This window comes from Boleophthalmus pectinirostris, unplaced genomic scaffold (assembly GCF_026225935.1).
Source record: "Boleophthalmus pectinirostris isolate CB_2022bp ecotype Guang Dong unplaced genomic scaffold, ASM2622593v1 HiC_scaffold_17, whole genome shotgun sequence".
In the NCBI taxonomy this organism is placed as follows: Eukaryota; Metazoa; Chordata; class Actinopteri; order Gobiiformes; family Gobiidae; genus Boleophthalmus; species Boleophthalmus pectinirostris.
The window spans coordinates 25,687,053-25,709,129 of record NW_026571115.1 but is presented as its reverse complement, the minus strand read 5'-3'; the positions used below and the strand labels follow the sequence as shown (position 1 = coordinate 25,709,129).

At 38.7% G+C, this 22,077-nt stretch overlaps 2 protein-coding genes across 2 annotated transcripts in view; one reads left to right on the top strand and one right to left on the bottom strand.

The window, feature by feature from the left end:
• The first annotated feature begins 2,226 nt into the window (after nt 1-2,226).
• Nucleotides 2,227-17,955, top strand: flii (FLII actin remodeling protein). Its single transcript, XM_020919901.2, has 30 exons — nt 2,227-2,408; nt 3,193-3,303; nt 3,992-4,063; nt 4,150-4,230; nt 4,324-4,571; nt 4,651-4,754; nt 5,205-5,380; nt 5,465-5,622; nt 5,705-5,789; nt 5,884-6,031; nt 6,453-6,691; nt 6,765-6,869; nt 7,220-7,399; nt 7,470-7,552; nt 8,006-8,080; nt 8,483-8,566; nt 8,677-8,848; nt 8,921-9,028; nt 9,459-9,650; nt 9,729-9,827; nt 10,251-10,340; nt 10,419-10,558; nt 10,668-10,908; nt 11,309-11,463; nt 11,556-11,616; nt 13,064-13,192; nt 13,541-13,647; nt 13,729-13,834; nt 14,581-14,646; nt 15,967-17,955. Exons 1-30 carry the CDS (start codon nt 2,346-2,348, stop codon nt 16,099-16,101), a joined length of 3,813 nt encoding a protein of 1,270 aa, XP_020775560.1. The 5' UTR covers nt 2,227-2,345; the 3' UTR covers nt 16,102-17,955.
• Nucleotides 17,956-19,048: 1,093 nt separating this feature from the next.
• The window catches only part of llgl1 (LLGL scribble cell polarity complex component 1), a 46,368-nt gene continuing 43,339 nt past the window's right edge, over nt 19,049-22,077 (bottom strand). The window contains 1 exon segment of the mRNA XM_055152544.1: nt 19,049-20,326. The gene's annotated coding sequence lies outside the window, so the exon portion shown is untranslated.

Below are 22,077 nucleotides of genomic sequence, written 5' to 3'. Positions count from 1 at the left end.
GTTCTGTTAAGTTATCAATAGGCTTTTTTGATTATTTTCTAACGTCTGCTCCTTTTGTTTAAAAGAGAGGACAATAAATGCACTGACAGTATTTTGAATGTTAAAGGGACAGTCTGGAATTTTGGACATAGGACCTCATTACCTAGTGATCCAGAGTGTTGGAGACGTGTGGAGACACTTTTTTAAATATTCCATCCAGTTCTTGTATTTGCAGAGGTCGCTGGTGCTAGGCTAGTGCATGTCAATGGCCATAGTTATCCTGCCACTAAAAACAGTCTTACCCACTCCACAAAGCACCTGAAGCAAAACTATTATTGCGCCAGACTGTCTGTGAATGTCAAAAATGTAGGGAAAATTTAGGGTTCTGGTCAGGTTCGAACAGTAGGCTTCGTGTCGTGCGCAGACTCAGGCCACTCTGGCACATGGTGTGTAAAGACTAAAGTAAAAGTGTTAAAGTTGCGTTCATTAAATCCAAACCCTGGCACCTGGGGAAAGACGCTATTGCTCTATGCCTATGCCTATGGGATTTGGGAAAAGCTTAATATACCTGTTAGCCCTGTTAGCACCGCATTACATACGTCACGACCAAATAGCAGCGATTGGTTAAATTTTAAAAAGTACCCGCCAACCGTTGAGCGAACGAATTCTAACGCTGTGAGGTTTCTATGAAGTGAAACAGGGCAGCAGCATGGATCTATAATAAAATAAATAAATAATAATAATAATGATAATGATAATTGTAGGAGCTATTGCTTATTTTGTTGATTCTAAAAATAGTTTATTATTTTTGTTTGTTAATTAGTTTACTCATTTAGTTTTTTTTTATTTGCATAAGATATTTTTGCTATGTTAAAATTATTCTTGCTAATTTCTTAGTCTTAGTTGGTATTATTTACGTTAGCACCTTTTTTGTTTTTGATTTAATTTGGGTCACCTAGGGGATAAAGGAGGGTAGGACAAGTAGCCAGTGTGCACCTGGGTGGGCCTATGGTTTTTACCAGTCGAGAGGTGAGGCAGCAGGAGTAGGCCTTCAACATGTATCCCTTGTTGCTTGCCTAAACTGGAAAATAAATCTTGGAAATTCAGCTCTGGTCATAGACATTGATTTGTACTGCATAAACTACATACCCACGGTGCCCAAAGGTGATTATTTGAGTTACGTTTAGTTCTGAGTTTGCTCACCGCTTTTGTTTGTTACTTGTATTTGACAAATAGTCACAATAATACAATACAATAATCAGTGTTGGGAAAGTTACTTTTAAAATGTATTCCCCTACAGACAACATTAGACAGATTACACACCCCAAAATGTAGTTTGTAACAGAATCCATTAAATTACTTTAGGTGAAGAACGTAATCTGAATACTTTGGATTACTTGATTTGCTGTAGAGAAGCAAAGACTAGGATATCGTAAGATAAGAAGTTTTGTCTGCTAAAAGAAAATAAAAAGTCCAGACTTTATGAACTGTATTAAAAATATTATTGATAGAAGAGGAGGAGACACGTCCATGCAGCATGATTTAGTCCTGTTTTAGTCCTGTTTTAGTCCTGTTTTAATCTTGTTTTAGTCCTGTTTTTGTTTTAGTCCTGTTTTTGTTCTGATTTAGTCCTGGTTTAGACCTGGTTTTAGACCTGGTTTTAGACGTAGTTTAGCTCTAGTTTAGACCTGGTTTTAGTCCTGGTTTTGTCCAGGTTTAGACCTGGTTTTACTGTAGACCTGGTTTAGACCTGGTTTAGATCTAGTTTAGACCTGGTTTAGATCTAGTTTAGATCTGGTTAAGATCTAGTTTAGACCTGGTTTAGTTTTCGGCAATGAGTGGAATTACTAAAAATTAAAAAAAAAATTAAAAATAAAGGGGGATATAGCCCAAAATGTGAAAACAGGAAAATACTGCCGTGTAATCCATTTATTTCAACTAAAGTAACTGTAATCCAATTACCACTCACTGAAACAGTAACTGTAACTGAATACAGTTACTCATAATTTGTACTCTGCTTACGTAACTCCGGTACATGTAATCTGTTACTCCCCAACACTGACAATAATAATAATAATATCATATATAGCCGGTGTCTTGTAGTTGTGCACACACATTGTCCACCACTGGGGGGCGTCCGAAGACACAATTTCCTTGCCTTTTCTCTTATTCCAAAGCGGGAGGTGGCAGTGTTGCATCTCAAACGTGTCTGCAGACAGAAGAAGATCTGCTCTCAGGCTGGTGTGGGTGTGATCGGTGTGATCGGTGTAATCCGTGCTCTAGCAGCCGCACAGCACCCTGCCGCGGTAGGCTTGTGCACTGGACCAAAATAGCCCGAGAGCAGCTGACGTCTTGGTGCTGGAGAAATGGCTGCCACCGGAGTCCTTCCCTTTATCAGGGGGGTAGACCTGAGTGGAAATGACTTTAAGGTATTTTTTTATATTCCTGCTATTAATCCTTCATGTTTTGTTTATACCACACACCTAGCCTAAGCTAAAGTTAACTGTTCACTCGTAATATGAACAAGATAACAAAACCAAAACACTAGCTAGCTTAGCTCATGACTAGCATTGGGCGTTAGCTGGTAGGTTGTCAAATTGTGAAGTGGGAGCCAAGTTCAGTTGATGTTGAAATCGCCTTTTTGCTTCATAATATAAATAGTTAAATCGTACACCATTCTGACTACAGTGGTGAAGCGAATACGAGACTTGTATGTTGCCCAACTTTTCAAAGATCACGTTTTAACTCTGACCAAGCTGTAAATCATGATGAATAACAAACATGACACTGTAATAATGGTCTATTACCTGTATTACTCTTTTGTGAGCTCTCGTTGTACTTTTAGTGCTTGGTTTTACTTCACACAACAGCGTTCAGAACAACAATGACAGCTGGGGCCATTTGGGTGTGTTCTGTCTGTGCCACTGAACAATTTGTCAGCTTACATCATGATCCAGTTTTACAGTGGAGGCAAATGAAGTTACTTTTTATGAGTAATCAACTTACTGTGTCTCCTGGCTCCTACTAGTAATGATGCTATTGAGCAACAAAAGTAAATAAGAAAAATCCATTGCGCTGAAAATAACATTGTGAACTATGTCCTGCCCATCTGAGCTGTTTCTCAGAATAACAACAACAGTCAATGAAGTCATTTTGATTTTGTTGTTCGATACTGATAGTGAATTCTTAACTTATCATTTTTGCCTTTTATAGGGTGGTTATTTCCCTGAACATGTCAAAAGTATGAGCAGTCTGCGATGGCTGAAGCTCAACAGAACAGGACTGTGTTACCTCCCAGAAGAGCTGGCCTCTCTGCAGAAGCTGGTAAGTGTGTGGTGAGCCACAGAGACTGGGAGTTCTGTGGAGGAAGATGAAGAATATCTTCTCTGTCGGCTACCAATGATTTACAGGAGTGATGGGATTATCTCATGCGCAGAAAGAGCATCAGTGCTTCTAAATGGGATTATTCTGTTATCATGGGTTGTCCTCATCATATCTATTATTCTATGGACCAATACGGTTTAATACAGATGGGGGACAACTAAAATGAACTATTAAAATGCAGAATTTTGTTGCTTGTTACTACTTGCACCACATCTGAAAGTATGACATCAACACACTGTGAAAGTAAAGTTTTTAGAAATTAGATACCCAGACTCAAGTAATACCAAATAATTTAAACTACATACTCATTTGAGAATGGTTATCTGAAAAAAAAATAATTTTTTTTTAGATATTTCCGGAATAGTTTGAGAATTCTGAATTGAGAATTCTTCTGATTTACATCAGAAGGAATACAAGGCTGCAACATGTTTTTACAGTGCTTTAGAAATTAACTATAGGAATAATCACTGTATTTTTGAGATCGTAAAGGAGATTGTTTATAATAGGACTATATCAGAATTTTGAAATTGAATATCTGATGCAGTATCAATCTATCATGATAACACTAAAAACAATCATATGTCCCCAGATACTATTTAACTTAACATATGTCTTCTCTGATATTAAGGAGCACCTTTCAGTGAGTCACAACAGCCTCACCACGTTACACGGGGAACTGTCCGGCTTGCCAAACTTAAGGGTATTGTGAATTCTATTTTTCCATTTACATTTTGTTGTCAATTCACATTTGTATATTGGTCTCCTAAACAATTTATGTTACTACAGGCGGTGGTGGCTCGAGCGAACAACTTGAAAAACTCTGGTGTCCCGGATGACATCTTCCAACTCGATGACCTCTCTGTGCTGGTATGTAAAAATCTACAAAAAAATATAATAATAATAATAATAATCACTCATATTTCTGTCTAATATAATTTACACAATATCTTTCCCCTGAAGGATCTGAGCTTTAATCAGCTGACAGAGATCCCCCGAGACCTGGAGAACAGCAGGAACATGCTGGTTCTGAATTTAAGCCACAACAGCATCGACTCTATCCCCAATCAGCTGTTCATCAACCTGACAGACCTCCTCTATCTAGACCTGAGCGACAACAAGCTGGACAGCCTGCCTCCTCAGATGAGACGCCTGGTGCATCTGCAGACACTCATCCTGAACAACAACCCCCTCATGCATGCACAGCTACGGTATGAAAAAGTGCTCCAGACATGTTATGCTGGTATAGGTTTTGTTGGTTACAGTGTGGGAATATATTTGTGCGAGCAGACAGTTGCCGGCCATGGTGGCGCTACAGACTCTACACTTGCGGAACACCCAGAGGACACAGAGCAATATGCCAACCAGCCTGGAGGCCCTGACGCATTTAGCAGGTAATATGTTTGATGTGTTTATAAGTGAAATAAGTGGCTGTTTATTTTCTGAATAAAACAATATTAATAATAACGTAAGACAGAAGCATGCAAAGTTCAAAGTTCATTCCTCTTTGTATGTTTAAGTACATAATGAAAGGTCACTTGTACTTTTTGACTGACTTTATAGTGTGCTTTGGCATGTAAGATTACGATTCAACACAGAAATTCAATATTTAAAACTAAATTATATAATTTGTGCAAACATATATCCAATATGGTAAATATTTGATCCAAAATACATAACATAACATCTTGATATCCCAGCTTTTAAAGGACAATTAAAAACATGCAATTTAATTTACTGATACCTTAAAAAGCTCACTAATATATACGGTAATGTCTTATATTTTTCTAATTATCTCACCAGAACACTGTCTTGAGTGTCAATATTGCACTACTTTTCCTCAGATGTTGACCTGTCGTGTAATGACCTGACCCGGGTGCCGGAGTGCCTCTATTCTCTGGGCAGTTTGAAAAGACTCAACTTAAGCAGTAACCAAATTTCTGAGCTCTCTCTTTGCATCGACCAGTGGACACAGCTAGAAACTCTCAACCTGAGTCGCAACCAGCTCACCTCTCTGCCAGTACGTGCTTTTGTATTGACCTATTATATTGATATAAATCCTGTAGCCTTTTTTATGACATTCTTTTTGTGTTTTTTAATCCAGTCAGCCATCTGTAAATTGGCCAAGCTCAAGAAACTGTATGTAAACTCAAACAAGCTGGACTTTGATGGTGTCCCTCCTGGTGTGGGCAAACTGTCCAGTCTCACAGAGTTCATGGCAGCCAACAACAACTTGGAGCTTATTCCTGAAGGCCTCTGCAGGTCAGGACTAAATACAGTATCATTATACTGACAACATATTTGCCTGAAATGGATTAATCTGTATTGTTTTTCCATTGTTCAGGTGCGGAAAGCTGAAGAAATTGGTTCTTAATAAAAATCGTCTGGTAACACTGCCAGAAGCCATTCACTTTTTGACCGATTTGGAGGTACAGCAGCAATCTACAGTATTTATTCTTATACAACATAATATAAATAGTGTATTTTTATTTATTTATCTTTATTTATTTTATCTTATTTTAGGTTCTGGATGTGCGAGAAAATCCAAATCTAGTGATGCCACCCAAACCAGTGGATCGGGGAGCAGAGTGGTACAATATTGACTTCTCCCTGCAGAACCAGCTCCGTCTGGCTGGAGCTTCACCTGCTACTGTGGCAGCTGCCGGGGGAGGTGGGCATGAGGACTAATTATTTTATTTTATTTTTTCATGTTACAGTTTAAAAATAATCTATGTGACATTTCTGTGTTGTAGTGTTGTCACGATACAAAAAATTCAAGCAAATTTTGATACTAAGGATTCCTCTTCCGACACCACAATGATAATTAAAAACTTTTTCTTTTGGCAATAGAATGTGATTTTCAACATTAAATGATAATACTTTCTTTATATTACTAGTTTATGTGGTCTTATACTTGTTCTGATACAGCTCAAGATCTTTCTAATGTCTGATTTTGGGTATTTTTGACAATCCTACTATATAGTGTCTGAGAAAACTTACAATTCCATACAATACTATCTAATGCAATTAATCGAAGAACTAGAAAGCAACTAGAAGTCTTATTGTAATTTCAAACATATTATTTTATCCAGGAGCAAGTCCGCGAGATCACTTGGCAAGAAAGATGAGGTTAAGAAGAAGAAAGGACAATTCCCAAGACGACCAAGCCAAACAGGTGTTGAAAGGCATGAGTGACGTGGCACAGGAGAAAAAGAACATGGAGGAGAACGGAGATCTCAAATACGCCGACCTGAAAATCCGCCGCTGGGACCAGAGTTTGGAGAAGCCCCAGTTGGACTATTCTGAGTTCTTTCTGGAGGATGTGGGACAGGTAATCCCAAGTGCCCTAGTGGAGATTACTAGTATTTATTTTTTTGTTATTTTACTTTCTTGTTTTCCTCTAGATTCCTGGCGTATCAGTGTGGCAGATTGAGAACTTCATCCCTATTCAGGTCGACGAAACGTTCCACGGCAAATTCTATGAAGCCGACTGCTATATTGTTCTCAAGGTATCTGTTATTCTACACGAGACTGTCTCAAACCTTTCACACTAAGTACTATAGAAGAAAATATTTGGCTTTTCGTGTACCACCAGGCCTACACCAGGTCTAACCTTGGGCCAAATCTTCTAAAAATTTACTAATTTATTGTAGCCCTAAATAAGAAATTATCCAAAGGCAGACAAAAAAGTAGATAATATTAACTCCAAATTAGGCAAACTCACAAACTGAAGAGTGGTCAAAGTTCCAACTAAAGGAGCTTGTGTACCACCAGTTTGAGAAACACTGTTCTACACTGTTAGAATTTTGGATACATTTAACATGGGTATTTATACTGTCTGTTTTTCGTGTATTTATAGACCTTCCTGGACGATAACGGGGCACTGAATTGGCACATCTATTATTGGATCGGTCAGGAATCCACTCTGGACAAAAAGGCCGGAGCCGCTATCCACGCGGTCAACTTGAGAAACTTCCTCGGAGCAGAATGTCGGACAATAAGAGAGGAGATGGGGGACGAGAGCGAGGAGTTCAGCGCTGTATGTACAACTAATGCGAAAAATGTATAAATACTCCATAGAATTTATCATTAAAGATTTTTTTTTGTAGGTGTTTCATAATGAGATATCGTACATTGAGGGAGGGACAGCGAGTGGATTCTTCACCGTGGAGGATACACATTATACAGTCAGGTAATACTTAATTAACATGTGAAGAAGGGATATTATAAATTTGTTTTAAAGAGGGGATATTATACAAAATTGACTTTTTATGACTTTTTAAAGCTTTCTACCATGTTCTATTGATGTTCCTTTATCAAAAACATGACTGGAGAGGTTTTATATGTCATCCATGCATGTTTGAGTAATTTAACTTTGTAGTACAATCCTCACAAGTGTATATAATGCATGCTCCCATACTCCAGTTTTTCATAAATATACAAAACTGTGTACAACTTCACAAACCTGATGCAATGTGCAGTAGCAATAGTAGTTGTCATCTGATACTATTTTTTATTTATTTATTTTATTTTATTTTTTCAACGAATTTAGCATTTTAACAAAATGATAACATGGTGATCTAAATATGTAATGTATTAGCAATTAATGCATCCTCTAATACATCTATTTTCTATCTTCTAAAAGGTTGTATCGCGTTTATGGCAAGAAAAACATCAAATTGGAGTCTGTTCCTGCCAAGGGTTCCTCGCTTGATCCTCGGTAATTGTTGCACTGTCACTAGAGATGCGCGGATGGGCTACTTTTTCATCCGCAACCGCATCGCAAAACTCATCATCCGCCCGCTATCCATTTGCAACCACAGTTTTTCAAAACAGCACCTGCCCGCCATCCGCTCGGTCTCCTCCCATTTGCTCCGAGTTCAAAGTTTTTTATTTGAGTAGTGAATCCGCCACCCGCCCGAATTTAATTAAAATATAATTTTTCGTCACGTCATCCGCCCGACCCGCGGATTAACCGCGGATTAACCGCGGATACCACGGTTGTAACCGCAATCCGCGCATCTCTAACTGTCACACAATCTTTCATTTCTTATAATATATATACCTTTTTAAACTCATATTTAAAGCACTTTTTAAATATATATATTTGATTTCTTTTCAGCTTTGTCTTCTTGTTGGACACTGGACTAGAGATCTTCGTCTGGAGAGGGGCCAATGCTACACTTAGCGGCACTACAAAAGCGAGGCAAGTTGCAAATCAGACCACAGAGCAATCTCACATTCCTTCCACTGTGGAGTTTCCATAACAAAGCATTAACCTAACTCTCCATCTAAATCCCTCTGCTCACCCCTCAGGTTATTTGCAGAGAAGATTAATAAAAACGAGCGCAAGGGCAAAGCTGAGATCATCACTCTGATGCAGAACCAGGAGCCCCCAAACTTCTGGGAGGTGATGGGAGGACAACCAGAGGAGATCAAGAAACACGTACCAGATGATTTCTCTTCCATGAGACCCAAACTCTACAAGGTAATCAATCAGTTTTTACTTTATAATAAATATATGTTTTGGCCTTTTTCATTTCGTTAATTTTTTTTGTAGGTGGGTCTTGGGCTTGGATACTTGGAGCTGCCACAGATCAACTACAAGCTGTCTGTTGAACACAAAGACCACAAAGTCAAACTAGACACTTTACCTGAGCTTAGACTGGTATGTACATTTGTTATAACAGAGTTTAACATTTCTGCTTGTCACCCTGGAAATGTTATTATTATGCTTAAAATGGTCCACAGTACAGCATTAAACATATCTGTATTGTATTTATTCAATTACAGTTGTTTTTATTGCTCAAACATTTTACCTGAAATTTGTCTCCTGCATGCCTCCATGGAGATATATAAGTTTAATGACATACTCAACCATTTCAGGCAAAGCACTTACATCCCCTTAGAGGCAAAAATTCAGAATTAAGATAGCACGATGTATACAAATTAAACTATATATGCTCTTCACATTACTTACGAAGTTAGATATTATTTTAAATGTATTATTATTGTTATAGGTTAGAAAAATGTCACTTTTCCTTTCACATGTTTTAATAGCCTGGCTCATTGTACTCCCCCCCTCTCTCTCTGTGTAGCTGCAGTCTTTGCTGGACACAAAGTGCGTGTACATTCTGGACTGTTGGTCTGATGTGTTCATCTGGATTGGGAGGAAGTCTCCGCGCCTGGTCAGAGCTGCCGCCTTAAAACTGGGTCAGGAGATCTGCTCTATGCTCCACCGGCCTAAGCACGCCTGTGTCACACGCAACCTCGAGGGCACAGAGACCCAGGTACTGCTACTGTGTACACGGCAAGACAAGTGCAGAGGGTTATAGGTTTCAAATTGTACTAATTTAAATGTTTTATAGGTGTTTAAGTCTAAGTTCAAGAACTGGGACGACGTGCTGAAGGTGGATTACACCAGAGCAGCAGAAACAGTCCAACAGAAAGACAACCTGCAGGGCAAGGTCAGTTAAGATGCACCTGGTTCTGCTGTTACAAAATACATGTTCAGTGATGTTCAGTGTTCAGTGAGTACATTTATGTGGACAGTAAATATCAGATTGGCCAGTAATTAGATCTGATTATTATTGTGTTTATCCAAAACAACCCTAACCCTGGTGACTCTAACCCTGTGCAAGTTAATTAGCAAATTTTTAGCAGTACTTTTGTATTTGGAAGACAAAGTACAAACTCTTTCAATCTTTTCATTTTCCTTCATTTTTTCTTTCACAAAGTGCACAATCAGGAAGAACTGCAATTAAACTCAAAAAATCAGATAATAAAGAGATTTTGAGCATGTAAATATGGCCAGTGCTAGTATTTTGCTGACTATTTCAGTGTAAAATTCAAAAATGTTAGTATTTCATAAATGTTATGTCTTTGCTTAGGTGAAAAAGGATGCGGAGCAGAAGGATCAGATGAAAGCCGACCTCACAGCTCTGTTCCTCCCCAGACAACCACCCATGCCACTCACTGAGGTAACATCACCGCAGTCTTTATTTTTAGCCTTTTCTTGGTACATCTTGCTTCACTATACTGTACATTGCTGTGTGCAGGCGGAGCAGTTGATGGAGGAGTGGAACGAGGACCTGGATGGAATGGAGGGCTTTGTGCTGGAGGGAAAGAAGTTTGCACGTCTGCCAGAGGAGGAGTTTGGTCACTTCTTCACACAGGACTGCTATGTGTTCCTGTGCAGGTAAGAGTGTAGAACGCCGTTAAGTGAAATCGCTTCAAAGAGCTGTATTTCCCTCAGGTCATGTTTATGTTTACAGAAAATAATGGTTGTGTAATATTTGTCTCCGTAGATATTGGGTCCCAGTTGAGTACGAGGAGGATGAGAAGGACAAGGAGAAGAAGGAGGGAGAGGGAGAGGGCACAGGTGCAGGTGCAGGAGGTGAAGAAGAGGAGGAGGATAAGCAGCCTGAGGAAGACTTCCAGTGTGTGGTGTACTTCTGGCAGGGCAGACAGGCCTCCAACATGGGCTGGCTCACCTTCACCTTCTCCCTGCAGAAGAAGTTTGAGAGCCTCTTCCCTGGAAAGTTAAAGGTAAAGTATATTTATTGTGTTTTTGGTTGATTTCAGATAGAACTGATAAAATGGGCAGTACCAGGAGGAGTAAAAGAAAAGAGTGAGCAGGTGTGATTAGTCTAACAGGTATCCACACTTCAAACTCCATCCCTGCTGCTTGCTGTTTGTAATCTGAAAGACCAGACTGTAATCAGGGCAGTTCTGCGTTTTGTCACATAGTACTTGAAATAGCAGACTGTTTTTGACCAGAAAGCTTCAAATTTACCTAGTTTGCCCTAATATTATCAAAAAATGATTAGATTCAGTGTTTAATTCCACTATAAATTATTAATCACTATGTCAACAGTCCTAATTTTTCATTGTTCTGGCCCTTGTGGATGGAACCTGTCGTAATTGATCTGTGGATTCTGCTGTTTAGGTGGTGAGGATGACCCAGCAGCAGGAAAACCTCAAGTTCCTGTCTCACTTTAAAAGAAAGTTCATCATCCACAAAGGCAAAAGGAAACAGAAGATCGACTCGGCTCAGCCTTCTCTGTACCACATCCGCACCAACGGCAGCGCACTTTGCACCAGGTTAGATTATAGTTTTTACCAATGCACACTATCACAAAGCATCATTAACAGAGTAAAGTTCAAATGAATCTTTTTTTTTTCTACTTTTCTAGAACTATTCAGATTGGGACAGACTCAAGTAATCTCAACTCAGAGTTTTGCTTCATTCTCAAGGTTGGACTTCACACACATCGTTATTTTATTATTAATAGGCCTGTCACGATCACAAATTTTCCTGTGCCATATATTGTTGAAGGAAATGTAGACCATAAATGATAAGACTGAAACTAATTTATGCCTCTGACACAACCACCCTAAAGCAGAACTAGGCACAAAATAAATATTCTCAGAGTTCCCACGCCTTTTCACTGCCAGAATTTCAAAACTTTTCCATGAATTTTTCACCTTCATGCATAGAATTGATGATACTTTTAGGGCTAAATATGAAATGTTAACCCTTTCCTCTCACCTTATGGTTTGGTATTATAGTTTTTTTAACATTAAAAATCCTGTCAGTGCATTTATTGTCATCTCTTTTAAACAAAAGGCGCAAACATTCAGAAATAATCATAATAGCCTAATAATAACTTAACGATGGCATTTTCGATTTCCATGACGTTTCCAGGATTTCCATGACTCTGGGAACCCTGTATTCTACTTGTACATAAAACATGAGCTGCAATAAATACATAGCAAAATGAAACACTCACACTAGTTCAGGAGTCTCCAGCCTGTAGCTCTCCCCTCTCCCCTTCAAAGTAGCTTGCCAAGGGCTTTATGATTTACAATATGTGTATTTCGTTGAAAAACTAAAATTCAATTAATTATTGTTCTAAATGTGTTATTTTGATGCCTGACTTTGTGCATTAATACGTGGATAATAGTTTATATTTTACAGACATTTAACTGTTCGCCATCCAAGGCTTGCTTTGGCTCTTATATGTACTAAATTTCTTGCAAGCACTAAAATTAGTAGCTCTCTGACCTTTTTTGATCTATAAAGTAGCTCACTGGAGGAAAAAAGGCTGGAGATCCCTGCTCTAGTTAATTTGCCTTTAAAATGAGTCATAGAAGTTATTTGTCCAACCCACTCCAGCTCAAATCTTATTGTAGCATAGAAAAATAACAAATATCCCCCTTTAGTACAAAGAAAAAGTACTGATGATAAATATTGTGCAGCTGAAGTCATTAACATTCCCTGGGGTGTGATGCTTACTGTAGGTTCTGCTTTGTCTGAAGCTTTAGAGACTTTAATCTGAGCTTTATTTCAACACAATCTGACCATAAAGAAGTGACTTAGTTGGAACTATAACGGGAAGGTGAGATGATTATAGTGTTAAACAAGTCTCTCTCGCTCAAGTCACTCACCTTTTTTGTTGAAAATCAAAGACCTGAACAGGACCGCAAACACTCGCATTGTTCACAGGCTCCTGAAAATCTGTTGTTTAAATTCATTTTGTATTTTTTCTTGAGTTTTCAGACTATCTAAAACTTTTTTGGCAGTGTTTGCTGATGCATCAAGTGTTAATACTGAAAGATAAGCTAATATAGTAATTCTCGTGAAAGGCTGAATGTTTCATGTTGTATATTTGTTTGATAAATGCTTTGTTGCTGTGTGCAGGTACCATTTGAGAGCACAGACAATCAGGGTATTGTTTACACGTGGGTGGGCAGAGCTGCAGACCCAGACGAGGCTAAACTGGCAGAGGACATCATGAACAGCATGTTTGACGATACGTACAGTAAACAGGTACGCTAAGATATAGTTTTGATTAGAGGTGGGCGATATTGACAAACGTTTGAATAGATTTTTAGCATTACTCTGATGGCAATATCCAGACAATATTTCAGCAATCCATCATAAATATGCTTAAATGGACTGATACGTTTTGTGATGTTTAAGTTTCCCTCCAAAATGAATCAATTTCCCACCTTGAAGTTTCTGTTAATGATCATTTTCTTTTTATTTTCTTTAATTTTTGGTTACTTTACATGTTTGATACATATTTTTAAAAGGAATAAAGATTATTCCTTTGTGTGTACATGTTAGAGTGAGTTATTATGCCAGCTAATTTGACCTTTTTAATGTCTTTGTAAGGTAATCAATGAAGGGGAGGAACCCGAGAACTTCTTCTGGGTCGGCATCGGATCCCAGAAGGAATACGACGAAGACGCAGATTATATGAAATACGCCAGACTCTTTAGGTGAGCTCTCACTCCAGCGATTTCCTCACAAAAAAAAACTCTAAATTGACTCATAGCTTTAACATTACTATGATCTTCCAGGTGCTCCAATGAAAAGGGTTATTTCTCTGTATCTGAGAAGTGTTCAGATTTCTGTCAGGACGACTTGGCAGACGATGACATCATGCTGCTGGACAACGGGAAAGAGGTACTGAAATAGTTTGAGCCTATTTCAGTTCTTTGTGGCAAGAACTTTCATTTTAGTAGTTTTATCTCAGACAAGTTGTTCAGCATTTATGTTGCTATTTAATCCTGGAAGAAGAGATGGGTAGAGCAGCCAAAAATATACTTTAACTAGAGCAATTTTATTTTGAAGTAACGTTACTCTTACTTAAGTATAAGGTAATGGTCCAATAAATTACCAACAAAGGATTTGAGAAAACTACTACACGAGTAAGATTAACTTCACGTGTAATTGTTATTTATAATTTGACGTTTGAATGTAATTGGAAGGATTAAACATTAAACAATGAATAAAATCTGGTATGTTCAAAGAATAGACCCAAAAAATGAGAAAAACTAAATTCTGTCTGAGGAGGAAGTGCACAAAGGTTCAAATTGTTTCATCCTGTCAACCATAAAGCTTTTATAACTTATCACAGTGGAACATAGTGCATGTGGTAATATAGTTGTCAAAATTACAGGAAGTATCACTTGTAAAACGGACTTCCTTTATCTATGTCGTCATGACCCAAAATTCTATTAAAATTCAGGAAGTATTTATGTGAAGGAAGCAACTTTCTGACAGATTAAACATTTAAGTTATTTACTGTAAAAAGTATTGTCACTAGGTAAAATGGCAAGTGTTGACAGAGTTTATATTAATGGGAAACACTGCAGTATGTATTTTACACTATGGGGCTTATACTTTGTGTTTTTTTATTTGTTTTTTAGGTATACATGTGGGTCGGTACACAGACAAGCCAAGTGGAGATCAAACTCAGTCTCAAAGCTTGCCAGGTGAGACGTTTCTATTTTTATTTTTTTTTCTTAAGTGTATGTAGCACTCGGCTTCACTGTGACTATGGTGGGAAACGAGGAAAGACCAGTCAGAGTCCTGCATTGGTCCATTTTTGGAGAGCCGCACCCGCCCGCACCCACGCAGAACAGCACCGCACCCGCCCGCACCCGTTAACATTCCACCCGTTACCTGCCCATGCCTGTTATAAATCACACACAAATTAAAATCATTCTAATTGAAGCATCCATCAGAACACGAATTGAAAAGTTACGTCTTCAGGAATTACAATCACGAAATGAAATGAAACGGTTACGATTTCTTCATTTCTTCATTACGAATACGCGACTCGACTGTCATCACTTCACAGGCATTATTTACTGAGCAGAAGAAACATTGATCGAGATGCTGCACTTTTGCACCGCACACGCCACAGACTGAACCAGGACTGAACCAGGAGTCACTGTTGGGACGGGCTCAGAGGTGCGCCCGCATAGACTGTTGGGTGACCGCGGGCAAAAGGAACGGTACAGAGAACCACGCCCCACGGTACTAAACGCTAGCCGTCGCCCAATCGCGCTGTGGACACCCTGCTGTGCGGCCTCGGGGTTCTCTCTCTCTTAAATTCAAGATTAATCCTGGTGTAGTCCTGGTGTAGTCCTGGTTTAGTCCTGGTGTAGTCCTGGTTTAGTCCTGGTTTAGTCCTGGCGTAGTCCTGGCGTAGTCCTGGCGTAGTCCTGGCGTAGTCCTGGCGTAGTCCTGGCGTAGACCTGGCGTAGTCCTGGCGTAGACCTGGCGTAGACCTGGCGTAGACCTGGCGTAGACCTGGCGTAGTCCTGGTGTAGTCCTTGTGTAGTCCTTGTGTAGTCCTTGTGTAGTCCTGGAGTAGTCCTGGTGTAGTCCTGGTGTAGTCCTGGTTTAGTCCTGGTTTAGACCTGGTTTAGACCTGGTGTTAGTCCTGGTGTAGTCCTGGTGTAGTCCTGGTTTAGACCTGGTTTAGACCTGGTGTAGTCCTGGTGTAGTCCTGGTTTAGACCTGGTGTAGTCCTGATTTAGTCCTGACCCGCCTGTGGGTAATCACTACCCGCCCGCATACTCGCCCGTAAAATTCCATAACGTTAAATCCCACCTGTTTCAGCCGGGTACGCGACTCAGTGCAGGACTGTGAGAGTGTCTAAAAATGTTGGCAGCGGACAACATAAAGCCAAATAAATTACGGCATTGCTAAAAGACATTACACGCCTCTCACGCTGATAAGCCGCTTGACTTTTGCCGATAAATGAGAAACGCTGAACTAACCCATATCTTTCTTTTCCTCCTTAGGTCTACATCCAGCACATGCGCTCCAAGGACACGGAGCACCCGAGGAAGCTGCGCCTGGTGCGGAAGGGGAACGAGCCTCACTGCTTCACGCGCTGCTTCCACGCCTGGGGAGCGTTCAAGACCCCTCTGGCATAAACACACTTTATCAACAACAACAACAACAACAACATATCGCTCACAGATGCACAAGAACACTTCCATCACAACAAACACACAGATTCTGGCTGCCATGCTGTTTTTACTGAAGATGATGTCTATGGGGAACCACGCTGTACTGCTGAGATGGGTCTAATGTGTACCTACGCCGTACGGACACGATGGGAGCAGATTCTTGGTATCATGTTATAATAACTACAGCTTAATTAGCCTTAAAAGCATAAATAATTATAATAAACAAATGGTTTAAGAATGATTCAGGCACAGGAATCACATGGTCCCTCAAGATTCCATGTGATGCTTGATACTAAACTCACTTTACGATCATTTTGATATGACGACACATGAAGTAATCGATATATTTCATTTATATTTACCTGCGCAAAGTTAAAATACACCCATCTTATTCGTTAAAACATTGAATAATTGAAACTTTTTCTAAACAAGCAACAAAACTGTACCAATGTCATACAATAATTTTCTGAAATATACAAAAAAAAAGGGATTTTGATGCAGTGGCCCAAGATAACCATTGTGATACTAAATTTGGTGATACTAGTAATGTAGTAGTAGTGTATCAGTATTTTGGCACAGCCCTAATTCAGGCGTAGTAACTATTTTATATTTATTTTTAAGGAGTTAGAAGTTAAAGTATTAATTAAGTACTTATTAAACCTGAATCATTCTTAAAGGAACAATTCGGAATTTTGGACGTAGGACCTCATTTCCGAGTTAGTCAGAATGTTGGAGACGTGTGGAGACACTTTTTTAAAATATTCCATCCAGTCCTTGTCTTTACAGAGGTCGCATGGAATAACTAGGAAATGTCCAAAATTGTCCAAAATTCCGAACTGTCCCTTTAACAAACTAGCTTTATTAAGACTAATTATAGTGTATTTTTGTAGTGTTACCAGAATCTTTGAACATATCGATCTTTGCCTTCGCTGAGTGATCGCTTTAATAATAATGTTTAATTTGAAAGTGGCTTACTGCTCACCGCTAATGTTTTTTGTGCCATTGTGTGCAGCAGAACAAATACGAAGCCACCGGTCGTGCGGTTTTCCTCCGTCAGAGAGTCGTGGGTTACAAAGCGGCACTATATTTTTTCTAATGAATGTGTCTTGTCTAATTGAGTCTAATTTCTCTGTTGTGTTCATGTTTTGTCTCGTGGCCTTCTCTCGTCTCGTTGCTCTTCTCACCTTATTCGACTTTGAATTTAAAGATGCACTATGGAACTTTCTGATCGAGGGGCTGCCACCTACTTGTCTCCATGGTGATGTTACTCGTTTATAATGTTTTTTGCTGCAATAAAAACACTCGAAGTTGGATACAGGCGAGACGGAGCATGTCGTATTGTGCTACAAAGCTTTAACATCTCCATGGAAACGGCAGGTCAACAGCTCTCCACTAGAAAAGTTACACATTGCACCTTTAAATGTGAGATTGTAAGACATCCTGTTTTATGATTGTAGGGAAATCATTATGTGCAATCATTCAAGGCCAGATATTTTTTCCAAACCAAAATGCTTCAAGTTCTGTAAATTGTCATGTAATTCTGGGAGACTTTTTATCAGCGTATAAGCGTATTTTGTTTTCTTTTACATGGCATGAACCGAACCTCCGTTGTTGGGAATACAGCCCCCTTGTGGTCAGCCCACACAGTACTCGTCCTGAATGGTTACTTGTGTATTTTCAAAAGTCTATTTTTGGTGACTCGATGCTTGAGTGCGTGGACTGCTCATACAGATGTATACAGAAATGTGCACATGCTCCTGGTGACACCTGCAGATGCTTTATTTATGTATTTTATATTAAATGCTATCACATGAGAAATTCCGGTATATTTCTTTATAGGCAGTAGAATCTGATTTACAACACGACACAAATCAATGCTTTTATATTATCCTGTGGCCTTATATCTGTGTAACCCCTCAGTTGTCCAGGTAGGTTCCATAGAGGTCTATGGGCGTTTACTAGTTTCAGGGCTCTCACGATCATGGAAATCCTGGAAAAGTCATGGAAAGTGAAAACTCAATGAAAGTTTTGGAAAAGTCATGGAATTTTAGCATCTTTCATTACAGCGTTCTGTTAAGTTATCATTAGGCTATTATGTTTATTTCCGAACGTATGTGCCTTTTATTTAAAAGACAACAATAAATGCACTGACAGTATCATGAATGTTAAAAAAAACTATAATACAAAACCATAAGGTGAGTGGCAAGAGTTAACGTTTCATATTTAGCACTATAAGCATGATCAATTCTACACATATAGAATGCTGTAAAGTCATGGAAAATTCACTTTAGGTCATGAAAAATCATGGAAAAATTTTTAAATGAAATTTGTCAGTGAAAATAATATTGCATAAGTATTATATAGCGTTTTTTTGGACACTCAAAGACACTTAACAGAGCAATATTCATTCACTCCACACCCGGTGGTGTTAAACAACTGTTGTAGCCACTGCTGCCCTGGGGCAGACTGACAGAAGTGAGGCTGCCAATCTGCGCCAGTGGGAACCCTGTAGTTTATACTACAGTTTTATACTTCTGATAAAGCTCAAGATCATTCTAAAGCTATTCAGGAAAGGTCCATTTATGTCCTATGAATGGGTAATTTTAGCATTGATACTTGCTTCAATTAGTATCTGGCTTCAATACTAGGTTTAGTATCAATCAGTATATTATTTTCAATTATTTAAAATAGGTGGTACTGTTTTTTTTGTTTTTCAATAATTTGTCAGTAGCCAGTCCATTCTGGGTTTTTTACAGAAAAAAGAACCAATTTCATTTAAAAATTCAATTAGATTATATACTGCACTTCGAAAAGTTTTGTGGCTCTGGAACTATTGCATTTATGATAATTGTGTATTTCGAGTACCTCAAGTACTGCCAAATAATAATAATGAAAACACAAAACACTCCTGTCAGAGTAAATAATTTTATTAACATTCACAATTGTTCAGCCAAAAAGCTAAATAAACACCATTAAAATCCTACAAACTGAATGACAAAGTAGAAACAAAGTCATTGTATTGTGGAATTTAAAAAAAAACAAAAAACATCATTGTGCCAGTTATAGCATGATCAGAATAAGCATGTTAATATAATACTCTGTGTTAACACCAAGTAAACATTGAGCTACATCAGTTAGTAGTGAGGTCCCTTTGCTCATTTTATGATTAAAAGCTTTAATTCGACTAACTTAACTATCGTCGGCTTGGTCTTTAACCTGTCTTTTTCATTGCGAATAACCTATAATATATAATTGTGTATCCCATTAACACATAGTAAAACTTTTCTTTATATAAAAACATGGGTGAATGCTGATCATATTACACAGAATGCTTGATGACTGCTTCCTCTTTCACACTTCCCTGAGTCCCGTTATAATTCTCTGCGCTGACCATGCCTTAAGTACCAAACCATCGTACGCAAGATTAAACTATATTTAAAAAAGCTTCAGGACTGGCCTTAATATTGAGTTTAAATTGCGTTTCACACTCAAATTTGCGATAATTTCCCAACTTCTCAAAGCCTGTGAGAACCAGCCTAACAGTACCTTTGTATTCACCCGGTGGATTTTTTTTTTTTTTTTTTTTAAAGACATCTGCGTTAATAAAATATACGTCTACATTCCCAAGAAAGCTATACAAAACATAATGCATTAATCGTGGTTCGACAGTTTTATCAAGCAGGTTTGGCAACGTGTCAACACCAAATGAGTTGTTTTTGTTTTTTGTTTTTTAAGTGGGGCCCATTACAGACTGGGTAAGGCAATAGATAATATTCATATTGGCACAGATAAGGGAGATGCTACAATATGTAATACTTGGATCAGTCCTCCTCCCTTATTTTTTTATCGAGCGGTGGTGATGTGTAAGCAGCGTGCACCAGAGTCCGTCACAACCGCGCGTGAGTGTGCACCGTAAAACCCTGGACAAAAACACGGGAAGTTCAGTCTCGGAAGCTGAAATGTAGTCCACAGCGGGGGGTTTATGTTCCAGTCAGTGGTACAGCGGACTACAATTCCCATGATCCAGTTCGTCTGCAGCTGTGAGTGCCTACGCCTCAGTGTGGTGACGTGTGTTCGTTTGAAAAGGCGCCGCGTTGTGTTCGGTGTGTCCCAGTGCAGTGGCGTTCACAGTGGGCTGATGGGAAATCCAGCACACGTTCAGTCCGGTCAGATCACTCCACACGCAATACTGAAACAAAAAAAAAAAAAAAAAAAAAAAGAAAGCACAGGTTAAAACACTTTGTCTTTAACTCACAGTATGTCTTTCTTGATTGTTTCTGATTTGTATCGATAGGTATATTAATTCAAGAGAATACAGTAGTAGTAAGCAGTAGTAATAGTATTGTAGCAGTAGTATTAAGATTAGTACCAATAGTAGCAGCAGTAGTAGTAGTAGTAGTAGTAGTAGTCCATCAGTCAACCACCGGACAGCTGTGGTTGTATTTTTCCACCACTGACTACGGCGTGAATGAATAATGTGATTTGGGTGATAAATCCAATGTGTTATTATCACTAGAAATAGCAATAGTAGTAGTAGTAATAGTACTAGTAGTAGTAGTAGCAGCAGCATACGCAGTACTGCTAGTGGTAGTAGTAGCAGTGATAGTAGCAGTAGTAGTACTGGCAGTAGTAGTAGTAGTAGTACTGGCAGTAGTAGTAGTAGTAGTAGTACTGGCAGTAGTAGTAGTAGTAGTAGTAGTAGTAGTAGTAGTACTGGCAGTAGTAGTAGTAGTAGTAGTAGTAGTAGTACTGGCAGTAGTAGTAGTAGTAGTAGTACTGGCAGTAGTAGTAGTAGTAGTAGTACTGGCAGTAGTAGTAGTAGTAGTAGTAGTAGTACTGGCAGTAGTAGTAGTAGTAGTAGTAGTACTGGCAGTAGTAGTAGTAGTAGTAGTAGTACTGGCAGTAGTAGTAGTAGTAGTAGTAGTAGTAGTAGTAGTAGTAGTACTGGCAGTAGTAGTAGTAGTAGTAGTAGTAGTAGTAGTAGTAGTAGTAGTAGTACTGGCAGTAGTAGTACTGGCAGTAGTAGTAGTAGTAGTAGTAGTAGTAGTAGTAGTAGTAGTAGTAGTAGTAGTAGTAGTAGTAGTAGTAGTAGTAGTAGTAGTAGTAGCGGTAAGAGTTGTAGTAGTAGAAGTGATGGTGGTAGTAGTATTGGTAGTAGTAGTAGTAGTGGTCGTAGTAGTAGTAATAGTAGTAATAGTAGTAATAGTAGTAGTAGTAGTAGTGGTCAGTAGTAGTAGTAGTAATAGTAGTAATAGTAGTAGTAGTAGTAGTAGTAGTAGTAGTAGTAGTAGTAGTAGTAGTAGTAGTAGTAGTAGTAGTAGTAGTAGTAGTAGTAGTAGTAGTAGTAATAGTAATAGTAGTAATAATAGTAGTAGTAGTAGTAATAGTAATAGTAATAGTAGCAGTAGCAGTAGTAGTAGTATGTCAGATAAAAAAAGTATCACAATTCAAAGCGGCCTGCATTTCCCGTGTGAAACCAGCAGAGGGCGAAAGAGTAGCAGAAGAAGAATGTACACAAAGAGAATAGTATATATAATGGTGTCAGCAAACACTGCATCACTCCTGATTTATGACAGAGCGTAAACACGTCTGAATGAATGAATAAGTAAAAGAGACGCTCTGGATTCCAACACACAAGGCACTTTCCATCTTCCACACAGACACACAGAATACTTTGTGCAGCCTCAACATAAAGCTCGATTGTTGAAGTCGAACTCAACTCAGATAGAACTTTACACACTTTATCTGTCCTTATTCATCCCACTGCAGAACCAGACAGGAATTTTAAACACCGTGTTATTATTATGTAAACATTCAAATTCCTTTCTGAATTGCAATAAAGTGCATATGACAGGTTTTCATGTTTTTATAATTAGTACTTTGTTTAGTGGGATATTTTTACAGTGGTCAAGTGGTAAGTTTGTATAAAAAAAAAAAAGT